The sequence below is a fragment of the Chelonoidis abingdonii genome, chromosome 23 (genome assembly GCF_003597395.2).
Source record: "Chelonoidis abingdonii isolate Lonesome George chromosome 23, CheloAbing_2.0, whole genome shotgun sequence".
Lineage (NCBI taxonomy): Eukaryota > Metazoa > Chordata > Testudines > Testudinidae > Chelonoidis > Chelonoidis abingdonii.
In genome coordinates, this window is record NC_133791.1 from 9,423,334 (window position 1) to 9,447,670 (window position 24,337).

General features: G+C 49.7%; 1 protein-coding gene across 2 annotated transcripts in view; it reads right to left on the reverse strand.

The window, feature by feature from the left end:
- The window catches only part of SAMD11 (sterile alpha motif domain containing 11), a 181,106-nt gene that overhangs the window by 32,314 nt on the left and 124,455 nt on the right, over positions 1–24,337 (reverse strand). For both annotated transcript variants that reach the window (XM_075060202.1, XM_032779953.2), the window contains exons 6-7: positions 18,371–18,463; positions 8,833–8,997 (exon numbers count right to left, since the gene is read on the reverse strand). In XM_075060202.1, coding sequence (XP_074916303.1) covers positions 8,833–8,997; positions 18,371–18,463 — 258 coding nt within the window. The remainder of the gene's footprint in view (positions 1–8,832; positions 8,998–18,370; positions 18,464–24,337) is intronic.

Sequence of the window (24,337 nt, forward strand, 5' to 3'; positions counted from 1 at the left end):
AGCCGCCTCGCTCCCCTGGCGGCGCGGGATGAATAGCGCGCCTGTGCCCGGGCTTTCCTCCCCCGGCGCGAGCTGGCTCCACCGCCCGCGGCCGCGGGAGGAAATGGTGTCACTGGCGGGGGGGTTATTGACTGAGCCTTCCTGCCCGGGGGGGAGGTTTGCTGCCTCTCGGGCCCGGCCGGCGCCTGGCTGCGTGCGCCCCGCGCTAGGGGAACCGCGGCGCGGTCCAGCTCCGGCCCCGCGTCTGCTGCCAGGGGCCCGGGTCACTGTGCGCACCCAGCGCTGCACCGCCTCGGCTGGCCAGGACCCTGCTGCCTGCCCCAGCGGGAGGGCACAGAACTGGCGGCTGGTCTCTTCCCTTCGACTCCAGGCCGGGGGGTGGGGGGGGTAGGAACTGAGCTGGCGGCAGCAGTGAAAACTCTGCTGAGGGAGCTGGAGCTGCTGGACACCAGGGCCCAGTGCTTACGAGCATCGATACCTGCAATCCACCAGTGGAGAGGGGACAAGGCCCAGACTTCAGAGCCACAGCCAACCTCCCCTGCTGGATTTGACCCCATGTGGCTACTTTAGCTGCCCACAGGGGCGAACCTGGCTGGTTAAAGGGGCAAGTGAGCAGAGCCCCACCTGCGTGCAGCATGTTGAGAACTGGCTCTGGAAGTGCCTGCCCTCAGGGCCCCTGCTGAGGTCAGACACTCCACAGCCTAGCACCCACACTGTTGCAGCCCCAGGAGAATTAGCCCACAGGATCCAGGGCCACAGCTGTGGGGAAGGAAAGTGGTTGCAAGAGTCACTGTACTGGGGGAGGGAAATCTTCCTAGGGCAAAGATTAGGGGGACACAGTGACACTGGCCAGTTTGGCAAAGCCCACAGCTACCCTAAGGGGCCCAAATTGGTGGACTCATCAGAACTACAGGTGAGCCCGCTCCCCCACACAAGAACAGCCATATTGGATCACACTAATTGTCCAGCCCAGTATCCTGTCTTCCAGCAGTGGCCAGTGCCAGATGCTTTGGAGGGAATGAACACAGGGCAATCTGAGTGATCCAGCCTCTGTCCTCCAGTCCTAGCAGTCAAAGGTTTCAGTACATCCAGAGCAGGAGGCTGCAAACTTGAATCTCCGACCACCTTGGCTAATAGCCATTGATGGGTAACACACCGCTCCCCCTCCCACAGAAAAGGGATGGCGCACACACAGGAGAGCCAGTAAGAGACTTGCCCATTTCCTGGCCTGTCAGAGGACATAGGGCAGGGTTGCAAAAGTTTTGCCTCCAGAGGCTCCACCCCACCCTTCCCATAGCCTCTTGCCCAGAAGATCACATTCTTCTGCCCTGACCCCCAGCAGTATCTGTGACCAACAAACCATGGAGTTAACAGTAAGTCATGGCTCTCCTTTCTCCTCCTGCTGCAGCAGCGCTGACTGGCTGGAATTCATATCCCAGCCCATGCTGCCTGCATATCCCTGCTGTCCTGTTAAGTCTCGCACAACACTTACTACTCTCCCCCTCACCTACCTGGAGCCTCAGCAGTGCCCAGAGCTGATGGGGGGCGGGGTGTTGAAGGGAGGCAGCGGTTTGGCACTTGCAAACAGACTATGAGAAACATCTGCCTTGGTCGGGCTAGTGCGTGGGCCGTGCTCCCCACTGGGAGGGCTCCTGCAACTCAGCCTTGGGGCACATGCGGGGAATTCCACGGAAAGGTTTCAAGGGAGGTGGGGAATGAGTCAGGCAGTAAATCAGTCAATCGCTACAGCGGGGAGGGTAAGCTAGCCGCCCCAGCAGCCTTTCTGGACAGCCTAGGGCTGTGCACTAGAGGCTACTTAGTGGGAAGGGGAAAAGGGGTCACGCTATGAGCCCCATTCTAAGCTCCTTGGGGGGAGCAGTCTCATTCCTCCTGCTTCACTCACCTTTTGCAGCTGGAGATTCACACTCATTTTTCAGGAGGGGCAGTGTAGGGAGGAGATTGCCTCACGTAGGGCAGAACAGGGGTCACTGCAACACCCCCCTCCCCACTGAGCTCCTGCTCTCAAGCTGAGCTCACTGACCCTGAATCTCTCAACCCTAACTTGGAGTGCAGTCTCCCGCTTTAGGCCAAGTCGCTGAAGGCTTGTCTACACAGGAAACGAAACCAGAATAGCTAAGGGGGCTGCAGTTCACACCTCAAGTTACTTCAGTGCAAGGCAGCATGTGCGCACTGTTATTTCAGAATCTGAATGCCCCATTGCACAGGAACATAGCAAATGCTAGATGGGATCCGAGCCACAGCCCTAGGGCACTGTGATTCTGAAATAAGCATCTATATACAGACTTGCATCAAAATAACTAACGGTGTGACTTACAATTGCTTTGGTTCCATTGACCATACAGACAAGCCCGGAGCTGCTCTGACTCATTTTCCCCCACCTGTAAAATGGGGGTATTAATTCGTCCCCAGCAAGATCATTACAGCACACTAATTAGCTGGTGTTTGTACAGCATTCCAAGCTGGGCATTGCTGTGCAGGTGCCACACTTTACTAATTATTCTATTTGATGCATTTATCCACCAGAGGGACCAGAGCAGCCCAGGACGACCAATGAAAATGCTAAGGGGATTAGTTACAGAAGAGACAGCCACCTGCATTGCAAGAGGCTCTTTCTGGAGTGCTACCCTACCACAGAGTTAACCATCAGGAGATTCCCCGCCTCCAAGCCGTGCTCCTTCCCCCACGCTGGGCTTACCTCTCCTCATCTGCCTACACACAATTCTGGGGCACCCTACCTCTGCACGCTTGCACCAGCCCAGCAGTGAAACCTCTGTTATTGTCTTCATGACACACTGGAAAACACACAGACAGGAAACCCCCTCCTCACACCCACTATCTACTGCTCTGTGTCACAGGAAGCCAAGACAGAGCCAAATTGAATGTACTTGAATATAAGAATAGGGTGTTTGTCGGAGTATATATTACAATCATCATCCTTTGTACTTCTGCAGCACCTTCCATGAAACGCTCAAAGTGCTTTGCCTGCATTAACTCCTTAGCCATTATCAACCTGTCATAATTAATACCATGCTTGTACTGCTGTGTGACAAGTCAATTCGCCTCTATGCCTCAGTTTCTCCATTTGTAAAAACAAGGATAATTCTTTCCTGCCTTTGCAAAGTGCTTTGAGATCCAGGGCTGAAGAGCACTACAGAGGTGCTTAAGATTATGCTATCCCCATTTTACTGATGGGAAAACTGGGGCACAGGCTCGCCCTGCATGTGTGTGCCAGAGTTGAGGCTAGACCCTCACATGTCTTTATTCTCAGTCCTGTGCATTAGTGAGAAGTCTAGATAGTATATAGTCATATGTGAATACAATTTTTTTTTCCAAATTCAAATATGGAAGCATACTATATACACGTGCCTTTGTGCACACATTGCACATGTATGGATGCACATTCACACCCCTCCCACACAGGCTGAGAACCTTTCCAGAAACAATGGCTATTTAAATATCTGACACCCATGCAAGGAGGCTGGAAAATGGATGCAGCAAAGACACGTTTTAAAGCTTCAAAAAGCTGCAGCCAGGCCAAATGCCCTCCAGTCAAAGGTTCCCCAGCTCCAATCTCTGAACACGATCAGCCTCTGAGGTCTACTTCTCCCTCCTCCCACTCAAGATCATCTGGCAGAGTTGCCCCCACAGGATTTGATTCAGCATGAGACACTGACAAAGATCAAGCAACAGATTGTACCCTGCCTACGACAGGGAGCTCCTGGTCAGTGACTGGGGGTCCTAGGCACTATGATAACACAATAATAGCAACACCCATAGTGCCTACAGTGAGATCTGAAATGAAGAGGGAGGTCCTGGAGCATCAAATCCAGCATAAAACCCAGGGGGCAGGTGTGCATCCTCACACTGCGCTGTACCGGAGTTCCCCCTCATATCTGCCTCACAGCTGGGGAAGAGACTGGTAGACCACTCTCCCCACAGCCCCAGCGGCAAACACCCAGCCTCCCTCTGCATTTCCAGAGGCTGAAGTGGAGAGCACATGGAAGAGCAGCATCTTGGCTCAGGGGGTGGTGGGTAAGGGAAGAGAAAGCCTTTCACCTCTAAATCACCATTTTAAGCATAAGCAGCCTGCATGACACAAGTACTCTGGGTCTTGGTCCAGTTCCAACATCACAACGAAAATTTACCACCACCCCACCCAGTGCTTTTAACAAAAACGAATGATGAAGAACGCAGGAATTTGCTGGACCATCAGCCAAGCAATGGTTCATCTCGCTCAGTATCCTGCTTCCAACCAGTGACCACTATCAGCTACATCAGAAGAAGGTGCAAGGAACTCCCCTGGTGGGCAGTTATGGAACAGCCTCCCCAGGGGAAGTTTCTTGCTAACTCTGAGCAGTGTTTGGCCTAAAGCTTGGAGCATGACGAGTTATATCCCTTCTATTTTCTTTTCTATCCTACGGCATGTCACCAGGCACGTTCTCGTTACCCACATAAGTGTCCAATACACGTCAACTGGCCATGTTGACTCAACTCCCTTAGCTGGGGGCTGGGGTCCTCCCAGTCAGGGCTGAGACCCATTGGCAGAAGAGCAGGTTGGGGTGGAAAACCTTGCACAGCCACCGCCTGAGCTGTGAATAAACAGGACTTCGGTCCCTAGGGTACCTCTTGCCGCATTCATGTACATGCAAACATTAAAAAAAGAAGAAAGGGAACAAACATTAAAATGATCTATATTTTTAAACTGTAAAGGCATGTAGGAGAGAGGGAAACAAGCAGCCCCATCAGATCACATAAAAAGTCGGCAGAATTTGCCGAGCCAGGGACCACGTGCCTCCGATGTTTATATATTAATTATCTGAAAAACCCAGGTCACTCCTTATTGCCACAGTGCCTGTAATTTAGAAGTCTGGCATGCAGCCAATTCCAGAAGCTGCATTGATCCTGAATGACCGCAACAACTCCCCCGTATACCTTCCCGTCTCCTCCTCCCCTCCCGTCACTCCCTCCCTCCCCCACCCCATCGCCTAGCCCCTCCTGCCCCACCCCAGAGGATCTGTTATTTACAATCCTGCACTCTGACAGTTGGGAAATCAGAGTGATTGACACCGCAACGCTGGTGGATAGAGGTTCCAGGCACGGAGATGGACTGAATTTAGAACACGGGATGCTGGGAGGAAGGCAGCAGCGTGTGGGAGGGGGAATGGGAAAGAAAAGCAATTAAAAAAAAGAGAGAGATTTCTAAATTATTAACATTTTCTAAATAATTAACGTTATTGGTGCCTCCGTGTGAGCCTGCAGATAAACTGCGCTTTGTCCTGGCACTAATAATTTACAGCCCAACCAGAGGACTGTGGTGTGGCTCTAATCCAAAACACACTGAAGTTTTGTCTTGTCAACGTTACACAAGAAAGCCTGTCTGTGCAGCGTTCCCCTCTCCTCCTGCCCACCCCAAAACCTCAGAATCGGACTCCCCCCACACTCCCAGAAATGCTGAGGAGACAGTTTAATCATAATTTTAAAAAATGTCAGGCTTTTTACTGCAATGAGCTGCTCTGGAGATAGAAGTGCTGTGGCATCAGCTGCTCTGGTGCATATGTTGTGCCTGGGGTGGGGGGTGTTTTCCATGTCTGGTGCTCAATTTGTGCCCAAGTGAGTTGGGCCTATGTGTTGGCCTGTTGTGAGTCTGTGTAATGAGCCTGTGTACATGCATGTATGTGTGTGTTGCATATGAGCTTATGTATCGTGCCAGCACACACACATATGTTGTATGTGGGTTTGTGAGTTGTGCCTGTGTGTACGCTGTGTACCCATGTTGTGCCTGTGCATGTATTATGTCTGCTGTGTGTACTGTACCTATGTGTAGGTGCATGTTGTGTGTCCAACACGTGCATGTGGCATCTTTGTGTAAGCATATGTTGTCTATTGTGCTTGTGTGAATACCAAACATGCACAACTTGTGTGTTGCACCTTTGTGTAAGCATATGTTGTGCCTCTGTATTGTCCTTGTGTATACTGTACTGTGCACGTCATGCCTATGTGCAGTTGTGTATTGTGCCAGGGCACACTCACTGTGCATGCTGCTTCTGTCTACCAACTCGGGTTGTGTGTGTGTGTGTGTGTCCTGTGCCTATGCACCGGTTGTGCATGCACTGTGCTTGTGCGCATTGTGCCTCTGTGGAGATGTGTTGCGTGTCTCTACACAGCGCCTATGTGTGTGTTGTGGGTGTGCTGCGCTCACACGCATTGCGTGTCTGGGAAGGTGTCTGCTGTGCCTGTGATGCTGAACAAATCCTAACTCTACATTAAACAGGATCACCTTCCTGCCACCCAGAGAAGCAAATCAAATCAAATGGAAAGGGGAAGGGTAAGGCAGCCTCTTTATTAACCTAACAAGCAGCCCCAGGGATTTACTCCACATTGGAGATTCTCCTTCAAGTCTTCACCAGATACATTGCTGATGCTGCTCTGCCTCTTATTCCTCCCTCCCCCAACCCCTCTCTCTCTCTTTCTTTCTTTCTCTGGTTAATCCATGCCAGATACAGTTTGGCAGCTGAAGGCTTTACGTAGAGAGAGGTTCAGAGGAAGAGAGCTGGACATGGACTAAGGGATCTTATGCCATGTAATTTCTATCTCCCAGTGACACCTTCACCTTCTGTGCTCAGATAGTTGTCAAATCTCTGGCTACGTCTACACTACAGGATAAATTCGAATTAGCTTAAACCGATTTTATAAAACATATTATAAAGTCGATTGTGCGCATCCACACTAGGCACATTAATTCGGTGGTGTGCGTCCGAGGCTAGCGTTAATTTACTGGAGCGGTGCAGCCCACCCTCTGTGCGGTCAGCTAACTGATCGGTAATAATAATGGAGGCCTAAACGTCAATTTGCATCCACACTCCCTAATCCTATATAGTAATATCGATTTTAGCATTACTCCTCTCGTTTTGTAGGATTACAGAAATCGATTTAAAGAGCCCTTTAAATCGATATAAAAAGCAGTGTAGTGTGGACGGGTGCAGCGTTAAATTGATTTAACACTGTTAAAATCGGTTTAACAGCGTAGTGTAGACCAGGCCTCTCTCGCCAACAATCCCTCCTGCTCCAAGGCAGCTCAGTAATCCACCCCCGCTCCTCCAGAGATTCACTCTGGGACACCCCCTCACTCACCTGCTCTTGCATCTGAAAAGGCAGAAGGCACATGCATAATTAATAGCTTTGTTTTGGCTACAGCCAGTCCTGTGCCAGCATGTCACACATGCACAAGAGAAGGGAAGGTGTACACACAGACTGACGTCTGTACAACACGTGTGGGCTCTCTCACCATGACCCAATTTCCCACTGGCTGCTTTGCTAACACACTAGTGCCCCTACAGGTGATGCTCGCGATACCTCGAACACCCTGTGACTGGCTCTGAGTAGGGCTTCCCAGTATGAGGGACAAACACTTTTATTTTTATTATTTAATTAAAGCACAAACCAAAGGACTAGAGCACAAACTCTCCCGAAGAAGCAGCAGTTTCCCCAGGATAATGGAGCAGAAGTAGCAAGACACAAAAACCTGTTCAGAATTGGGGGTTGTTTTTAAGGGCTGGGTTGTTTCTTATTTTGCACTGATGTGGCTGCACTAGTGCAAATCCCTTGTGTAGACGAGCTGCACCAGTGTAAAAGAGGACTGGCACATGTGCAGCTTATCTGACTTTAAATCTACGCCAGTACAAAACACTTCCTACGCCGGTGCAACACCATCCTCACTCGGGTTTTCTCCATCCGTGCAAAAATACCCCAGTGCAGCCAAAGCCTAAACTACTCTGAATTAAACCAGAGTGAGGCGGAAGAATCTTGGCTTCCCCATAACACCCAACACAGCATTAGACAGCCCAACGTCCTGCCTTGTTGCTGGTGTTCTGTGGCTGCAAGGAAAGCAGTGCCTGGAAGTTGCCTACAGTATTCTTGTGGCAAAGCTCTGATGAGACTCTCACAACATGAGTATGCTGGGCACAGAAGAGGTTTCTCCCTTTCAGCGCCGAGGTTTACCAAGCCTCTGCCCACAGCAGATCTGGTTTCAGCTAGAGCAGGACCAATTCATCTCCAGAGCAATGAAGTTACACACCAGGGATGAATCTATCCGTCTGTCCCCAGACACACATTTCCCACTGGCTTATGCATTCTCCTGCTGAACAGTTTTCATTGCACCCTGGGCTTATTTGCATGATACTTTTCTCATTCCTAAAAACACGGTGAACTGAATCCTCGTAAGGTGGCGGGTCATAAACACCAGCTACGGCCAGACACATGGCAGGCAGGTGCTGTATGAATTTCCCATGCACAGCACTGCCAATGCACTAAACTACATCTTGCAACACTTCTCCAGCGCTCGATCCTCTCACAGAACTGCCACTGCACGACAGTGACCACACCCCCTCATCTGTCCAAGCCCTAAGCCTCTGCTCAGCCAAGCCTGCCAACCATTCTGGATGAGGCCTAAGGGCGAGGTGGGCTTGTGATGAGATGAGACTAGGCAGAGACCCACTAAATTCACTCCACTTCTGACCAAGTCACACTTGCACCAAGGATTCTGAATATTTGGGTTGAGAGACTCCAAGACAAGGAGAAAGGGGAGAGGACCCTGCGCTACTGATAGATCGGCTGCAATCACAAGCTAATTGTCTTAAGCTTCTCAGAAGCAAAGCTCACAAGCACATCCACTCCATTCTCACCACTAGGTGTTGTTACAGCCCAGGACAGTTGCTAGATAAAGTATCAGAGATCACAGGGAACTAACGAAACAAGAGACTTAATAAAACACATTACAAATCCAGCCTATTCCTCCCACCCGAAAGCCCATACCACCGTGGCTGGGGACTGCCATGCTGTTGGCCAACTGGTAGAGGCGCTGCTGCTGCTGCTCCTCAAAGGTGCTGTGTTCGTTCAAGGCTGACATCATCCGTCTGTAGTGTTCCTCTGGGGTCATCTGAGTCACTGAGTCTTCGAGCACGGGCGTGTGGGAATTTTCTGAAGAGTAGAAGGTTTTAAAAAGAGAGAGAGAGATGGAAGAAATCACATCAGTGCAGGGAGACCAGAGAACTAGACAGAGAACGAAAGTCAAGTGATATCCTCCCTCAATACCACAAAACACATGCATATGAACTTGACACACAAAACCTCCAAACTTAACTCCTCCTCCAACACAAATGCATAAGCACCCAACTCCCCCAAACACATGCACACACACCCTCAAACACCCCCAACCATGTATCTATGCTCCCAACACCCCTTCCAAACACATGCATATACTCTTAACACAAAAAAATTCAAACTCAGCACATGTACATGCACACACACACACTTGTTGGAAGCCAAGACTGTTACATTACAATCAAACAAAATTACAGGCAAACTCACTTTACCTAAGGGGGTAAAGAAGGACAGCTGCTGCCACAAACACACGATAAAAGACGTACTGAATTCTCATCCACTCCCCTTGCGGGATGCTAGTTCTCTTTCAACTAACGCCTAAATAGACACCCACCCCTTTCTTTCAAGCCTGCCATTTGGAACATGCTTGGAGGAGGTGGCTACAGAGAGGGGTAAAGTGATCCCTCACTACGGAGATGCTCATTGCTCAACTGCTTCCTGTAGATGAGTTTGAGAACTGCAGTACAGGTAGCATGCCACCAGTTTTGCTAGGAGCAGCACTGATAATCCATCCACTCAGCTATCGAAAGGGAAGTCACAGAAACAGTCTCTCTAGGTACTCGTACAGCCGAGCGCCCCAGTCATTACGGTTTTATCTTCACAACACTCCTGCGAGGTAGGCATGAGGAACGGAGGCACAGGGCAGAGTGAGGGATTTGCCAATGGTCCGTCACACAGAGAATCTGTGTGTGAGCTGGGAACTGAACCCAAGTCTATTAAGCCTGAGTCCAGCGCCTTGCCCACAATTCTACCCCGAGAGAAAGCGAATGGTCATGTAGTTCAGGTGTCACACGGGGACGCAGAATCTGAGTTCCTTTGCCACAGTCTCCCTATATGGCCTCAGTCAAGTCACTTAATCTGACTTCATAGCTCAGTTTCCACATTTGTAAAATGGACGTGATAATTCTTGCCAACCTCCCAAGAGCACTGTGAAGGTAAATTAATTAATGTGTGGGAGGTTACCGCAATGAAACAATAGTTATAAAGGAGATGCAGTTATCAGACCATCGCCCTCCCTTGCCCCCGTCCCAACTGGCTCGGCTATTCGCAAGAGAGGAGCAGCGATTGTCACTTATTCAGAACACCACAACTTTGACCTACACCTCACGACGATGGATGCTGTGAAGAGGCAGAGGACAACTCCACCGATTCCCTTGTTAGCTTGAGTAGCTGAACAAGAATCAGTTGATGTCTAAGTAACAAGCACATGGTTCTTTTAACTGAACCCTGAAATCAGCTGGATGCCTAGCCCCCAGCAGGGCCACAAGGGGAAAAAAACCCATACAAACTACCCCAGCCCAGCCATGATATAATTTATGGGGCCAACCCTCCTCCCATTGCTCACAGGTGCAGTACCAATGTCTCCAAGTAAGGTGAGCAAGTTCTGCTTCCCCACCACTGAATCCACTAGGATTGCATGGATAGTGAAGCCAAAATTAGGTTCAGTGACTAACAGATTTACTGCATACATCCCTGCCTCCACATTCGCCAAGCCTTGCTGTCTTGTGTGGGGCTGAATCCCTTTCAGAAAGGCCCCACCTGCTCCCTGGGCAATAGGGACCCCACTATAGCAACCAGGGGAGATAAAATCCAGAGCAGCTTTTGTTTACTGTAAGCAGAACTCAGAGTAATTACCACACTCGCGCCTTGGCAGGGGCTGCTCTAACACTATTTTATCTTGGATCATCCCCACAGGCAAAACCTTTTCATTACTCACAGAGAAACTCCCAATAACAGCTTTAACGGGCAGAGGGAAAGGGAGGGGAGGGCTCCTGCCCATTGCGTAGCTTCACTAGAATGCCAGCATGTTGACTGAATTAGAGAGCAATCTATTAATGGAACCATTGTGTGCATGCTCTGAGTTCTCTCTCCTTCGCTCCCCGTCTCCATGTCTGAGCCCTTCAGGCCTTCCCGACGGTGCTGCCATGTTGGCCCCAAATCCAAGATGGCAGCAAAGGGACAAATTCCAGTCACTTGACACTAGTGTCACCTACAGCTACGTATACAGCTCTTGGACAACCAAGAGGTCCCCTGAGAGGATGATCACTGAGGGGAGCAAGCAGCATTGGAAAGGCAGCATGGTACAACAGACAGGACACTGGACTAGGACTGAGGAGACCCGGGTCTAATCCCAGTTCTGCCATTTCCCTGCTGTGCAAGTTCAGGCATGTTGCTTCACTTCTCCTTCCCCGTCTACTTTTCACCTGTCCTGTCCACTCAGAGCATAAGATCTTTGGGGCAGGGTCACTCTGCCCCATTTTTCTTTTTTTTAAATCGAGCTTCTAGCACAGTGGGGCCGTGATCTCAACTGGGGATGTTACTGTCATAATCAATCCAAAAAAAAACGTTCCATCTCCTTCAAAACCCCAAGAAGAGAATGAAGCCAAAAAGCTTGTAATAGTCTGGGTTTCGAACCTCCAAACACCACCTTCATTCACACAGCTCCTTTCCCTTGTAAGTATAAAGCCCAGAGAATGAGCACGTGATTTCTGTCCAATTTTGCGGGAATCAACGACAGAGCTCCACTCAATTTCTCACCCAGCACAGCACTCTGCAATCAGGACTACAAACTGCAACCACTAAACGACACCCTAGTGACATGTTTCTGTATCTCAAGGACCATGGACTTCCTGTGAAATTCACAGGTTCAAAGCCCGAGTTGTGCTGCGCAGTGCTAGGAATTGGACCCAACCCCTTCAATGGGGTGCATCTGCCACACAGCCGATTGACTCAAAAGAGGAGTGGTGGATAATTAGAGGCAACCGCAGCAACCGCTTGTGCAGCAGGTGGCCGGTGCTTTCAGGAAAGAGCAAAGGGATTGGAATTCCCCTCCAAATCACCTCCCCCGACTCTCCTAGCTGACAAGACCGCCCACAGCCTCCTGCCTTCCTGGCACCCCTCCTCCCCAGCAAGCTCAGAGAGGCATCAACTGTCTCAATCCCCCTCTGATGCTCTTAACTGGAGCTCTGAGGAAAAAACCACAAGACCCAGACCCCGATTTAGGAAAATCACTAAGGTTTTTTCACAGCCGTGTCATTAGGGAAAAAAAGGGGGGGGGGTAATGATACTTAATTACCATAAACTGTATCCATTCAGCCCCAGAGCAGATTTCAGGTGCAAGGTGGGAGGGCGTGGAGGGAGAAAAGCTGGATTTCCACACTTATAGTTGGAGATTTCACATGACTCAGCCAGTGATAATTCCAGCTCCGCGGCAGCTTTGCTGTCTGCTTTTGTCATTACCAGGGGGTAATGCGGAAGACTGATCTTGTCAAATCTCCTCCAGCTGCCAGGTGTGAAAAGGACTCCAGTGTCGAAGCTCAGAAGCAAGGGCCTAGACAGACATCTGCTTGTCTCTCTGCTCTCTCCTGGCCGGCCCCCCTAACAAGGGCTCTGGGTGTGCGCATGTGAGTGCAGCTCTCTCACCATCATTCTCTCACTCTGTCAACACAGTGACAGCTTTTTGTGCCCTCCAGAACGTCAGCTACAAGGGAACCAGACCTTCAGAGCAGGCAGGCTCTCCGTAGCTTTGTGACGCAGACTACGATGCCACTGTCCCCCACTGCTGACGGCCTCCCCCCAATGGTGACACACTGGGGCTTCACAATTCAAGGTGGGAAAATGGAACCCTTTGCTTGAGACTCATCCCCTGAGCAAGGCATCGCATAATTCCCCTCCAACAGGGCTTACCGCAGACAGACCCTCTCCTTTAACACCCACTAGCTAAGAGGTAGCTGGGAACAGCTACCAGCCCCCACGAAGCCAGGCTCCCTTCCTGGTTCCTCTAATCAGACAGAGAGGGCAGCCTGCAGCATTGCAATGTTCTGTCCTTTGCCCTGTGAGCTCAGCTATGGCCAAAGATGCAAAGCCAGAGCTGAGTGTTAGGATTGTGGCCACCTGGGTTGTCTTGTCTCAGCCAACAGAGCATCTGCTCCTGTGCCCACTGCAACCCAGCAGGGAGGTTTGCTACAAACTTTAGTGGGAGCAGGAGCAGGGCCAGACTATTGTTCTTCAACAGCTTTTTAAGTGGAGAGAGGTCTGGTCCAAACACATGGATCTGGAGACCCTCACATTTTTGGAGAATTTCGATCTGAACTGTCCAGCTCTGGCCCACGGCCAGGGCAGGTCTGTTTTTGTATAAACTAAAGACACAAAGTAGTGCTGTTGGTTTGTAGGGTGGTTGTTGAGGTTTTTTTAAGTGATTCACAGAGGGAAAGAAGAGAATGGCAGCGCCACGAGGTCATCCAGGCAAGGCAAGTTCGCTTCCTACCGTGTATTTTCCAGCAGTTAGTCCAGCCTACTTTTAAATCTCCTCAACTGAGAAGGCTTCTAACAGATTTATTTTTCAGCAGCTCAAATAGAAACAAAAACCCTCTCTCCCTGATTTTTCTTCTCTTGCTCTCTTTGCAATAATGCAGTTTTATTCTCTGTCTCAGAGGAGCACATCTCCAGACCACACTGTTGCTGTGGGAGTGAACGTTTTACTGGGGAATTGTCTCCCAGGGAGAAAGCTTCCTCCATGACCTGTCAGCGCAGCCCTGGCTCTGAGCCTCTGATATGCTCACATTTCCATATTAGACACGAGAACGTTCTGCTCTGTTTGACAGCAGCGCTGGCGTGGCCCAGTTTCCACCGAGATAGGGCTCTCTTTTGATCTCTGGTGTGTGCACCACAGAGGGGGAAGGGAAGGTTACCGCTTCAGTGCTGGAAGGGTTTCCAGCTCTACAGGTGTTTTTTCACTCAGTCAGAGAAAAGGAGTGATTTCCTCAGCTGCCTCTGTTCTCCTTGCTTTGTGAGATGCAGGCACAGTGTCTCAAGATGTGCCACAGGAGCAGGGTCACTTTTCCTGGTCAAAAGGCTGTTTTGGAGACAATGCTGCCATGCCCGGAGTGACAGTTGCATCTAGGGCTGGCATGTGATATAATGGGATAGGCTCTTCCCATGATGTTGTAGACAGGGCCAAGGCAGAGTACACAAAGCTGGGGAGCAGCTGCCAAAGGCCACTTTACCCGAGCAAAAGACCCTGGAAGATTAGCTGAACCAGCAGAAGCTACAGATCTCCTCTAGCTCACCTGGCTCCTAAACCAGCCGTGCCTGTGGTAGGTCGAAGCACTGCAAGATGCCACGCTGTGAGGGGATTAGGGGAGGGACAGGGAAATTCAGGCCAGGATATTGCCTCCCTCACTGGTGCCACTGCCCATAACTGTGAATTTGGCAGACCCGACTCCCATCTAGCTTTGCTGCTGAAAGCAGCAAGCGTCCCACTGTTGGAAAGGGAGATTGGGGCAATCCAGGAGCTGCCGACTTTGCACAGGGTGTGCCCTTGCATTGCTCTTGCACAAGCCCTGCTGGGTGCCTTTCCAGCACTGCTTTAGCTAATTAAGTGATGTATCAGTGGATTTACAGGTGGGCTCTTTCCACTCATCTCTCACCTGCACATGCATGTATGAGTCCTAGCCGCACAAAGTCCCTCTCCTGCCAAACACCCCAAGACAGATTCTAGGTCACCATGTCTCAATAACCCAACACAGGTAAGCGCCCACTTTCTAATACTCCTAGAAAGTCACATGTTTGCCAGGGTTGCTTAGCAGCTTGTCAACCACCCCGGAGGGAACCAATCTCATCTGATGGGGGAAGCGCAGGGGAATCCTGCAACAAAGAGGTATGGATGTGGCTATCCTGACACAGTTAAAGGGTGGTTCCCTTCTGCATCACAGACAGCACCCTCGGCGTGTTTTAATCCCACTGTCAAATTATGGTAAAGTCTTGGTTACGGCTGAATTTGCAATGCAGGCAGACAGAGCTAAAATCTGAGCCGGTGTTTCAATACCTAGCTTAGGCACTTATCTGGCCTCCATCAGAATAGTATCTGAGTACCTGGATTGGAGCAGGGATTCAAACCCAGGTCTCCCAAGTCCTAAGGTAGTGTCCTAACCACTGGGCAATGGTTCCTCTTGCTCTTTCCTGTACACACGTGGAAGATGTGCTTCCCTACAAGGCTCCCATCCACACTGAGAAACTCATTGAACGCTTCCCGCAAGTTGCCTTTCCATATAAAGAACTGCTGGTGCTACCTTAGGAACGTTATGTGGCTGACAATGCAACAGGAAGCGTCCACAAGAAAACATCCCAATTAACAAGAGGCCCACGTTATTCAAAAGAAGCATGAGAATGGCTTCTCCAGCCTCTCCAAGCAACTCACTGCCACAAGATATTGTTCCGTGTTTGTACAGCGCCGAGCACAATGGGGTCCTGGGCCATGACTAGGGCTCCTAAGCGGTACCACAATACATTATAAATAATAACAATATCTTTGAGGTCAGAGCTCAGCAGAATTCAAAGAATGAGACTTTGCAGAGATAATGAGAACATTCACTGTTGCAGGAGATAGGTTAAGTTCTAAAAGGACATAAACTGGTATGCCTCAAAGCACAAGCCGTTAACATTGAAGTTAAACACCCGTGGTTGGCCTAAGTCATGGGGCTTGAGCTCTGTAACTGGTGGGTAGGCATTCTGGCTTGGGCTGGGACCCCACAAAGAGGGAGGTCCCAGAACTCGGGCCCCAACCGAAGCCCAAACATCTACAAAGCAACATTTAACCCAAAGCCTGAACCCTGTACGCCCGAGTTAGCTGACCTGGGACAGCTGCAGCTGTGCTGTGGGTCTTTTATTCCAGTGTAAACATACCCTAAGTGACAGAGATTGGGAAGAACCATCCCCTGTGGGTAGGACAGTCCATGCGTGGTTATTATGGGGACAGTAAACCTTTCTGTGAAACAGCTGGTACTAGTCCTTGCTGAACACAAAATACCAGACTAGATGGACCATTAGCCTGATCCATTCTGGTAACTTGGATGTTCCAGGTTCCCCTAGTCTGTAGTTCCTCGAATTTACTCACAGCAAAACCAACACCATTGACACTGATCAGGGGAACCTAACTATTTAGTGGCAGCTAGCGCAGAGCTGATCCCCGTGTGTCAAAGGCCTCATACAGTACCCGGGGGAGAAGAGCTGCCACTAAACAATCTCAAGATGTGTGTACCAGAAGAGGGAGAACTTCGGAGGTTTCACAGAGATCCATCTGGTTTAGAAAGTCTGTGTCAGTTTCAGGTTAGCCTAGCTTAAAAGGCAGGGAAGGCTTTCAGGGAAAGGAAAGCGTGGGGGGCAGAAAATGAAAGTGGAGTGGAGCTGTCACCCTTTAGGACTTCTGGAGAAACCCTGACTGAATGAGTCAAGGGGAAACCCCGATTAAATGACTCTGGCTGAGAAAGCAGGATTTAGAAAGAAGCAAAGGTGGGTAAGTGGACCAGGGGGTGGATATGCAGAAAGAAGGGTTGGCTCAAAGTGTGTGTGTAGGGGGGAGGGTAACTTTGGCCCATCTCTGATAGGACTGGACTGTTTATGTCTTGACACTGCAACCATCAAAGTCAAGTCATACTGATCCTGACTCCCATTTGTATAGAATGGGACCCTTTTTGGAGGGTAGGGATCAGAGTCATAGATCCAGAAACGATAGCCTGGTCTTGAACAGCCTGATTAAAGCTTAGCTGCTTCTCAGCAAGACAGATTAAATTGCTACCACCATAATCCATTCTCAGAGCATGCAATGGATAAGACAGGGTAGAGGAGAGAGAGTCAGCAGAAACCTGAAGGTGGGCAGAATGTGCTAGCTCCTTCAAGGAAGCTGTGGCAAACTGTGGCATGGCATTGCATAGCCTGACATTGGAAATCGAAAGCTCCTGTGTAATAAATGCATTTCAACACCCACAAAGGATTCCTCCTGGAATAGGGAGGAACTTCTGATGGTAACTCGGAGGAGGAGGGCAAGAGGAGGACAGGAAGTGGGCAGCTGAACAAGTGAAGGGAAATAATTTAGGCCTAGTGGATGGTCCTGGCTGAGGTACCCATTACCCCAGGTATCGTTAGCACCTAACAGGAATTCCTGCTCGACCATTCATGCATTCCTCACTGGAACAATTTGGAGATAAGAGGCAGGAAGGGGGTACATAAAAGAAAATGATTAAGAATGAGCGTGTGTTACTAGGTAATGTTAGCAGCTACTGTACCAGGCACTAGTCGCCCCAATTAGCAGCCAACAAGGATCGCTTTTGGAATACTAATGCCCTTCTAATCATAATTTTGGGGTAGGAGGCCGGGAGGGGATGACGTAAAAGAATATTATTTAGAATTACAGTGTCATCCTAGGCACTGCACCAGCCACGGCTAGAAGACGCGATACGAGGTATTATTTTAGGAAGCCAGGAACGTTCCGCAGTAAAACGCTGCATGCTGAAGTCCCCTTGGAGACCATCTGGTCTGGTTAACATGAGAGTGTATTCAGTCCCCCTCATTCCTTTTTAAGAAGCTGAGCTGCTGGACTCCAGCCCCATGAAACCAGACCTGGCTTGCAGGCAGCCAGCCTGATGCTTTTTTTTTTTTTTTTTTTTTTTGTAAATGGCTAGAAGAGCGCAGCTTAAGCAATAATGATTGAGGTGGACATTACTGACAGCTAATTAGTCTGACCTTAACAACAAAGCCTTTAAGTGAACAGCCTGCAAAACCTCATTTACGCAACCCCAAGACGAACTCATTAACTTTAGGCTCCATTACCCAGTCCACTTTGCCAGTCATAAAAAAAAGTTTTAAAATCATGTTTATAGCAGGGAGGCATAAAAACAAATCAGGAGATTTAAATAAAAACCCTAAAATTAAAAACAAAACATTCCCCTTCCCCCCCACCAACGCTACAGATTCCATCTGCAGAGGACTGACTTTATCAACGAAGGACTATCTAGCTGGACTTTTACTATACCCACAATTAGACGCGCAAAAAAGCAGATGCCAACATGATAATGCAGTGCGTGTCCTGTATTAAATACCCAAACCAAGGCACTCTGCTGAAAAATACCCTCCACCCCAACCCACGAGCTCCTGGTTTGGTTTTTAATTAGACTGATTATTTTATGGTTTAAGGGAGATAATTACACACACACACACACACACACACACTGATCTTCCCTCCACTTAGCTGAAGAGAACACTGTGCATTGGTAGCCTTCCTCGCACATCCCCAGCACTGATACTGAAAGCTCCTACTCAGCATCTCCCATCCCTCCCTCGTTAATTTCAATTAAGTTAGGTTCTTAAGAAAAGAAAATGGGGCGGGGAGAGGGGAGAGAGAAGCAGCACTTACCCTTTGGGGACTCGCTTCGGGTTTTCTTGCTTTCTAAAGGACACTCACTGCTGCTGTTGGGAGAACATACTCTTCTCCTGCCTAAAATTTCATCTAGGAGAGAGAGATACACACAGAAATGAGAGACCTGAGTATCAGATAACGCTCCACTTCTTTCCCTTTCACAGAATCAACCAGAGACTTATTTCGCATTTTGCTGCCCAAACAGAGAGAGTCAGGCTACTGGGGGTGGGGGGGGGAGGTGGAGAGAGAGACAGAAAAAAAAAATCATCATCTTGAAAGTCCAGATCTGCTTTCCTAATCATGCCGTCCAAAGGGATGTAATGACTGTTCAAACAGTGATCAATGCAACGATTTTAAGCCGTAAATTCTGAATCTAGTTTATTTCCTTACTGAGTTTCATCATTTGTTCGGCTGCCTTTTGTCCCTCTTGTGTTTCCACTCCTTTCATGCCCTGATGCAAAGCAACTGGGGGGAGGAAAAAGGGGGGGGCGAAGAAGAAAAAAACATTCCCTCTGACTCTTCCTACCACAGTATCTCTCTCTCTCTCGCTCTCTCTCCTCCTAAAAACCTCAAGGTCCTTAGCAATCTTCTCCCTCTAGATTGTACGGAAACGCTCGAGCCTTTTGCATTAGTGCAGCCCTTGCAAGCCAACGCAAAATATCTAATATACAATTACAGCGTCCCCTGAACAGATTTAAAATCAATATCCTCCCATAATAATGCTAGGGAAACTGAAAGCATGAAGTTGCATATGGGCAGGAAGGAAGAGACAGTTTGTCACCGTGAGCATCAAATTCTCATTTATCAAGGGCTTGTTAAAGATGCAGCATCTCAGAAAACCTTGAAAACAAGTACCATATTTGAGAGAGTATATGTTGCGCCTGTCTATGAGTCAACATGAGCAAAGCACAGACGCTTTGCATGCAACCTTTCTTATGGTTAAGAAATGTTACAGTTCAAATCACCACTGTTTAACAAATCAAAACATTATTTCCATTTCACATGGCATCTCGAGCCAAAGCAGGGTCCTTAGCGCTAATAGTCACTCCGAATTAATTCAATTTCAGCTAGCTAAATCTAGTTGACTGAGCTGGCATTCTGTTTATCGGGAGACACAGTGGAAGGAGTTGTAGCTGACAAGAGTCCAAGTGGTGCAGAGAACAGACAGTTAACATGTGGAGGGCAGAACCAGCTAGGAAATGCCTTTATCCAATGAGTGATGTTAGAACTCTGCAAAGTTACAAGTGGCATTTCAAGGTTTTAAAGAGCACAAGCTGCCTCTGATCTTATCTCACCGTGACCCTGTCACCCAGTCTGTTAACACAACCAGTGCTTGGAAGCATTGCAAAGGTCTGCAGCCATCCATAACCGAAAAACAAGTAAATTACAATGAAATGGTGGCAATCTGAAGAAAGGATGGACTCAAAGAGAGTGACAGACCTTAAATCTTCAAGGCACTCCAAATTCAAGCCTTAACACAGTCTTCAGTGGGGGGACTGTCGTGTGCATTTTGCAAAGGTGGAAACAAAAGCCTGCCGCACAGTGTCAACTAGCAGAGTCAACTCGGAAGGAACTAAGGAGTACCTGGCCCGGCATCCTGTACTCAGGTCACAAGACAGTGCCTCTCTCCCCTTCCCACTCCTCAGCTATCTGGAACTCCTCATTCTGGGTGTTAACTTTCCTGGTCATTATACTCTTGTGTGTGCTGCAAATCCTTGGAGCTGGAGGCCAAGAGCCTTGAACCTTCTCTCATCCAGCGTTTGCAGTTTCAAAACAACAAAATCCCAATACTCAGCTCACCACTCCCAAGAGGGAAGAATCACATTAAGGCCTGATTTCATTTGGGGAGGAGACTGTGCTTATGATTCAAATGAGGAACTGGCAACACGCTTACAGGTACTGGTGAGTTAGGGCAGTGGCTCTATGCAGCAGTAGTAAGCGTCCATGACTTCTCAGCTCTGCCAAAGCACCTCAGTCATGATCTAGAGTCCCTCCTCTGCCCTGCTACTTTAACCGCACAAACATACGCACAGCTCTGTCAACACGCGTTCGTGCTGACCTGCCTCGCGTCACTTCTGACTGGCAGCGCCCCTGGTACCTACAAAACACTGGCTGCTGTACAAACATCAACAAGTGAGTGGCCCTTTGCCCTGCTCTCAGAGGGTGCTCCACCACCTAATCTCCATGTTCACAAACACAGTGGTGGGTCAAACACACATATGTGATTAGGGTCATCATGCTCTAGGTAGAGCTCACTATTTTCCATCTGTGACCAAACCAGGATTTGAACCCAGCTCTCCAGACATGCTATGTTAGCATATTAATGCCAGCGAGACCTGCAGCCCCTGTCCCAGTATCTCACATCCACACACAGTCCTGAGGCTCCAAAAACCTCTAAATAATGTTATTTTGTTGTCAAATCAGCATTTTCCATTTTGAAACCTAAAGGATGGAAAAAAGCTGGGAGGGAGAGGGGAGAGAAAAGATGACAAGACTCTTGCTACACTTCCAGCGTGGGAATTCTTTCCATTATATTAAATCTCTTCTCTGCTAAACAATGAGCCAACTTTGCAGTTAGTATTTTTTTGATTTAAAACGTGTCTTACTGCATCACATTAGCCAATGAGAATGAAAGATGGAATTGTGGTTAAGACATGTGCCTGGGGGCATAAACAGTGAGAGTTCCCTGGGTTCTACTCCCAACTCTGACACAGACTATTTGACCATGAGCAAGTCACTTGACCTCTCTGGGACTCCTTACTTCTGTATTTGCATTACAGCAATGCCGAGAAACCTCAGCTGACATCAGGATCTCACTGGGCCAAGCCTTGTACACGTTTATAATGAAAGAGAGTCCCTGCCCCAAAGAGCTTGCAGTCTGAGCTCTCACAATGGGGATGAGAAAGGAATTGTTACTGCCAGAGAACAGAAATGTACAGAGGCACAGAGCTACGTGCCTACAGTTACACAGGGAATGTGCAGCAGAGCTAGAAATGTAATGCAGGTCTCTCAAATCCCAGGCCACTGGCAGTATCTTTACCACAAGACCATCCTTGCTCTTAGCTTCCTTATCTGTACAATGGGGTATATGCCCATCTCGCAGAGGCAGCTGAACGGTTTCATTCATTACTATTGTGAAGCTCATTGAGACCCTTGGGTAGAAGGTGTTATGTAATGCAAAGATTCATATTATAGCACAGGAGAATTGGTCCTCTCCCCTCTACATCTAATCTGTGTACCTAGCCTGGACACACCAGTCCCATCTGGGGAATATGTGCCTGGTTCCAGCACGTGCCGCCCATCCATCCATTCCAATACACCATTCCACACCAGGGGTGGCCTATCAAAATCCGCTTTTTGGATGCGCATTTGAGGGAAGGAGAAAAAAAACAGATCCTGAATTCCAGCTTTGAACAAGTTTCCCCCTGGCTTGGTGGCAACAGCAGCAGAGTGAGAACAGAGCCCAGGAGTCTTGGCACACTGGGGGTCTCAGTGAGAGGGGAAACACAACCAAGTGTCTGGGAGTTACAAACATGTTGCTGAAGGAGGGGGGTCCCCTGGGTGAGTCCCAGTATGGAAAAGACTGAGGACCACATAACAATGGAGCAGTATCCTTTCCTGGTAAAGGTGCTCACTTGCTTCAAATGGCAGGCATAGGATGGGTCTATGCATCCCATCAGTTGCACCTACACAGCTCGGGAACCCTAGCCATTCAAATCTTGCAATTATTTCAGGGATATGTCCAATTTTTCCAACCCAGAGGGCCAGCACCACCTGCACTACTTCCCCTGCAAACCTCCATGACCACTGCGCCAATCATGGATTTGCCTACCCTGAACTGATTGTCAATAGATCTGTAACAATCCAAGCTTGCCAGCTTCTGCAGAGTGATGCAACACACTTCTGGACTGTCATGGCATCTTCTCTCTGAGTGATCTGTGTCACAACCAGGGTCAGCCAGAGTCAGGAACCAGAAGACAAGCTGAGGGTCAGGGCACAAGCAGGGCTGGAGCAAGGCTGGCACAGGCGTGATCGCAGCTGTAGGCATACGGGTTGAGCAGCCAGCAACCTGCTGCTGAACTTAAAAGCAGGTCTGCTGGCTGCTTGTGCCCAGCAGGTCTCTGCTGCAATCCAGCTGAGCTCACTAATCTGCCTGCAGGCTGGGCTGGCTAGCCCTCAGGCTCAGCTGCAGGAGCTCTCTCCTGCCAACTTGGCCACTCTGGGCCCTGGCGAGCTCAAGTGCCATGACAGTTTTCCTCCTGAGAACGTTCTGGGCCCACTGCTGGCCCTCTTGCATTCCCATCACCATGTAGCCCCACCACTCGGGGCCTGTGGTCCTGGGCCAGAAGCAGTGGTCCGCATGGGGGCAGGGGCTGGACGAAAAACAGCATCAGCTTCATCTACGCCTCCATCTCCACATGGTCCCATTCTGTTGTTGTAGGGCTTCTGCTTGTAACTGCAAGCTGCTGCCTTCATCTTCTCCAGGCCAAAAGCCGCCTCTGAAACACCTGGCACTGTCTCTTGGCAGCAGCTTTTGCAGGGGCAGGCCAAAGAAACACTGACTCCACAGAAAGCAGCCACTGCCAGCCCTGGTTGTTAGGTTGAGCAGGATCCATGTAAGAGCCCTCCCCCACACCGCCTTGGGGCCTGCCAGGAAATGAATTTCCCAGGCCTAGACCACTTCCTCCCACAATGGGCAGAAAAGTTGCCCCACAGCACCCTGTGAACGTGAGCCCAGAGCAATGCAGCAGGCTGCAGCGCTATGGATCCCAGGATACTTGTCCCGATAGCTGTTCCTGCCTCTCATGACCAGAGACAATGTCAGTGTGGCCGCAGGACAGCCGCATGCTGATATCGACAAGGAGGCCGCGCTGGAGCAGGTTAGGTACTCGTGTACTGGCTCACCCAGGATGGCTGAACCCATGGCAAGCCCACAGGGACAGTCTGAGATGCATTGCCCCAGATAAAGGTAGGGAGCTGGGGCTGCTCTGGGGAGCAGGGAATACCTCTAATAGCCTTTAACAGCAAAAGAATTTAAGTGGTTAAGCCGGAGAAGTCCATGCCAGGCAGTGCCACCAGCTCCTGCAGCTCTCTGCTCTGATTTTCCCAGGGGAGCCACCTCACCCCCCACAGTATAGGACAGAACAGCTGGGCTCGAGCTCAGGGGAAGGGGAAGGATAATAACTGTGACAAGTCACTCAGCAGGTTCACACATCGGGTGTCTCTCACATGGGTGCAAACTTTCCCCACACACAGATGGAAGAGAGGCCAAGAGGCAACGTTTGGTTTTTCTGCAGTGCAGAGCGTTACCAAGAACGAGGCAGGGTTAGAGTGCCTCTCCGACATTCCCTAGCCAGGGCACTGCTTGTGCTGCAGAAGCACCTGGTGCAGCTAAGTGGGACGGAGCCAGGTTAGACGGGTGGAACCAAGGCTCAGCTGGTGAACATGTAACAAGTCAAACCAGCCTTTCCTCTCTCGGTATTATTCTAACAAGGGCAAACGTCTTTCCAGGCTCCTGACTCCCACCCTTCCACTTCAAGTCCTGGGTATAACAAACAGTTCCCACTAACCAGCCTGAAAGGTCTCAGAGGCATCTCAGTACTTTCTTTTTAACTCCTCTGGTGCATGCAGCCTGCAGAAATACCCCCACTCCAGCCCAGCTGCTCAGTCTGTGCCTGCGCAGCGGGTGACAGCTTTGTGGGGATCCTGGAGGCTGCCGCCCTGGCGACAGGCTTCTTGGTCTGCCCTGAAACCGAGACGCAGCAGCAGCTTACTGAGTCCCAGCGGGCCATGAATGGCTAACAACAAAGACTAACGAATGAGGGGCCACACGGGGTGGGCTCAGCTCAGCAGTGTGGAATCCGGCAGCCGATCAGCTCTGCCCCTCGCCAGCAGGAATCAATGGAACAAAGGGAGAGTGAAGCACAAGGTCATGGGAATTATAGGCCATAATTTAACTGAGGG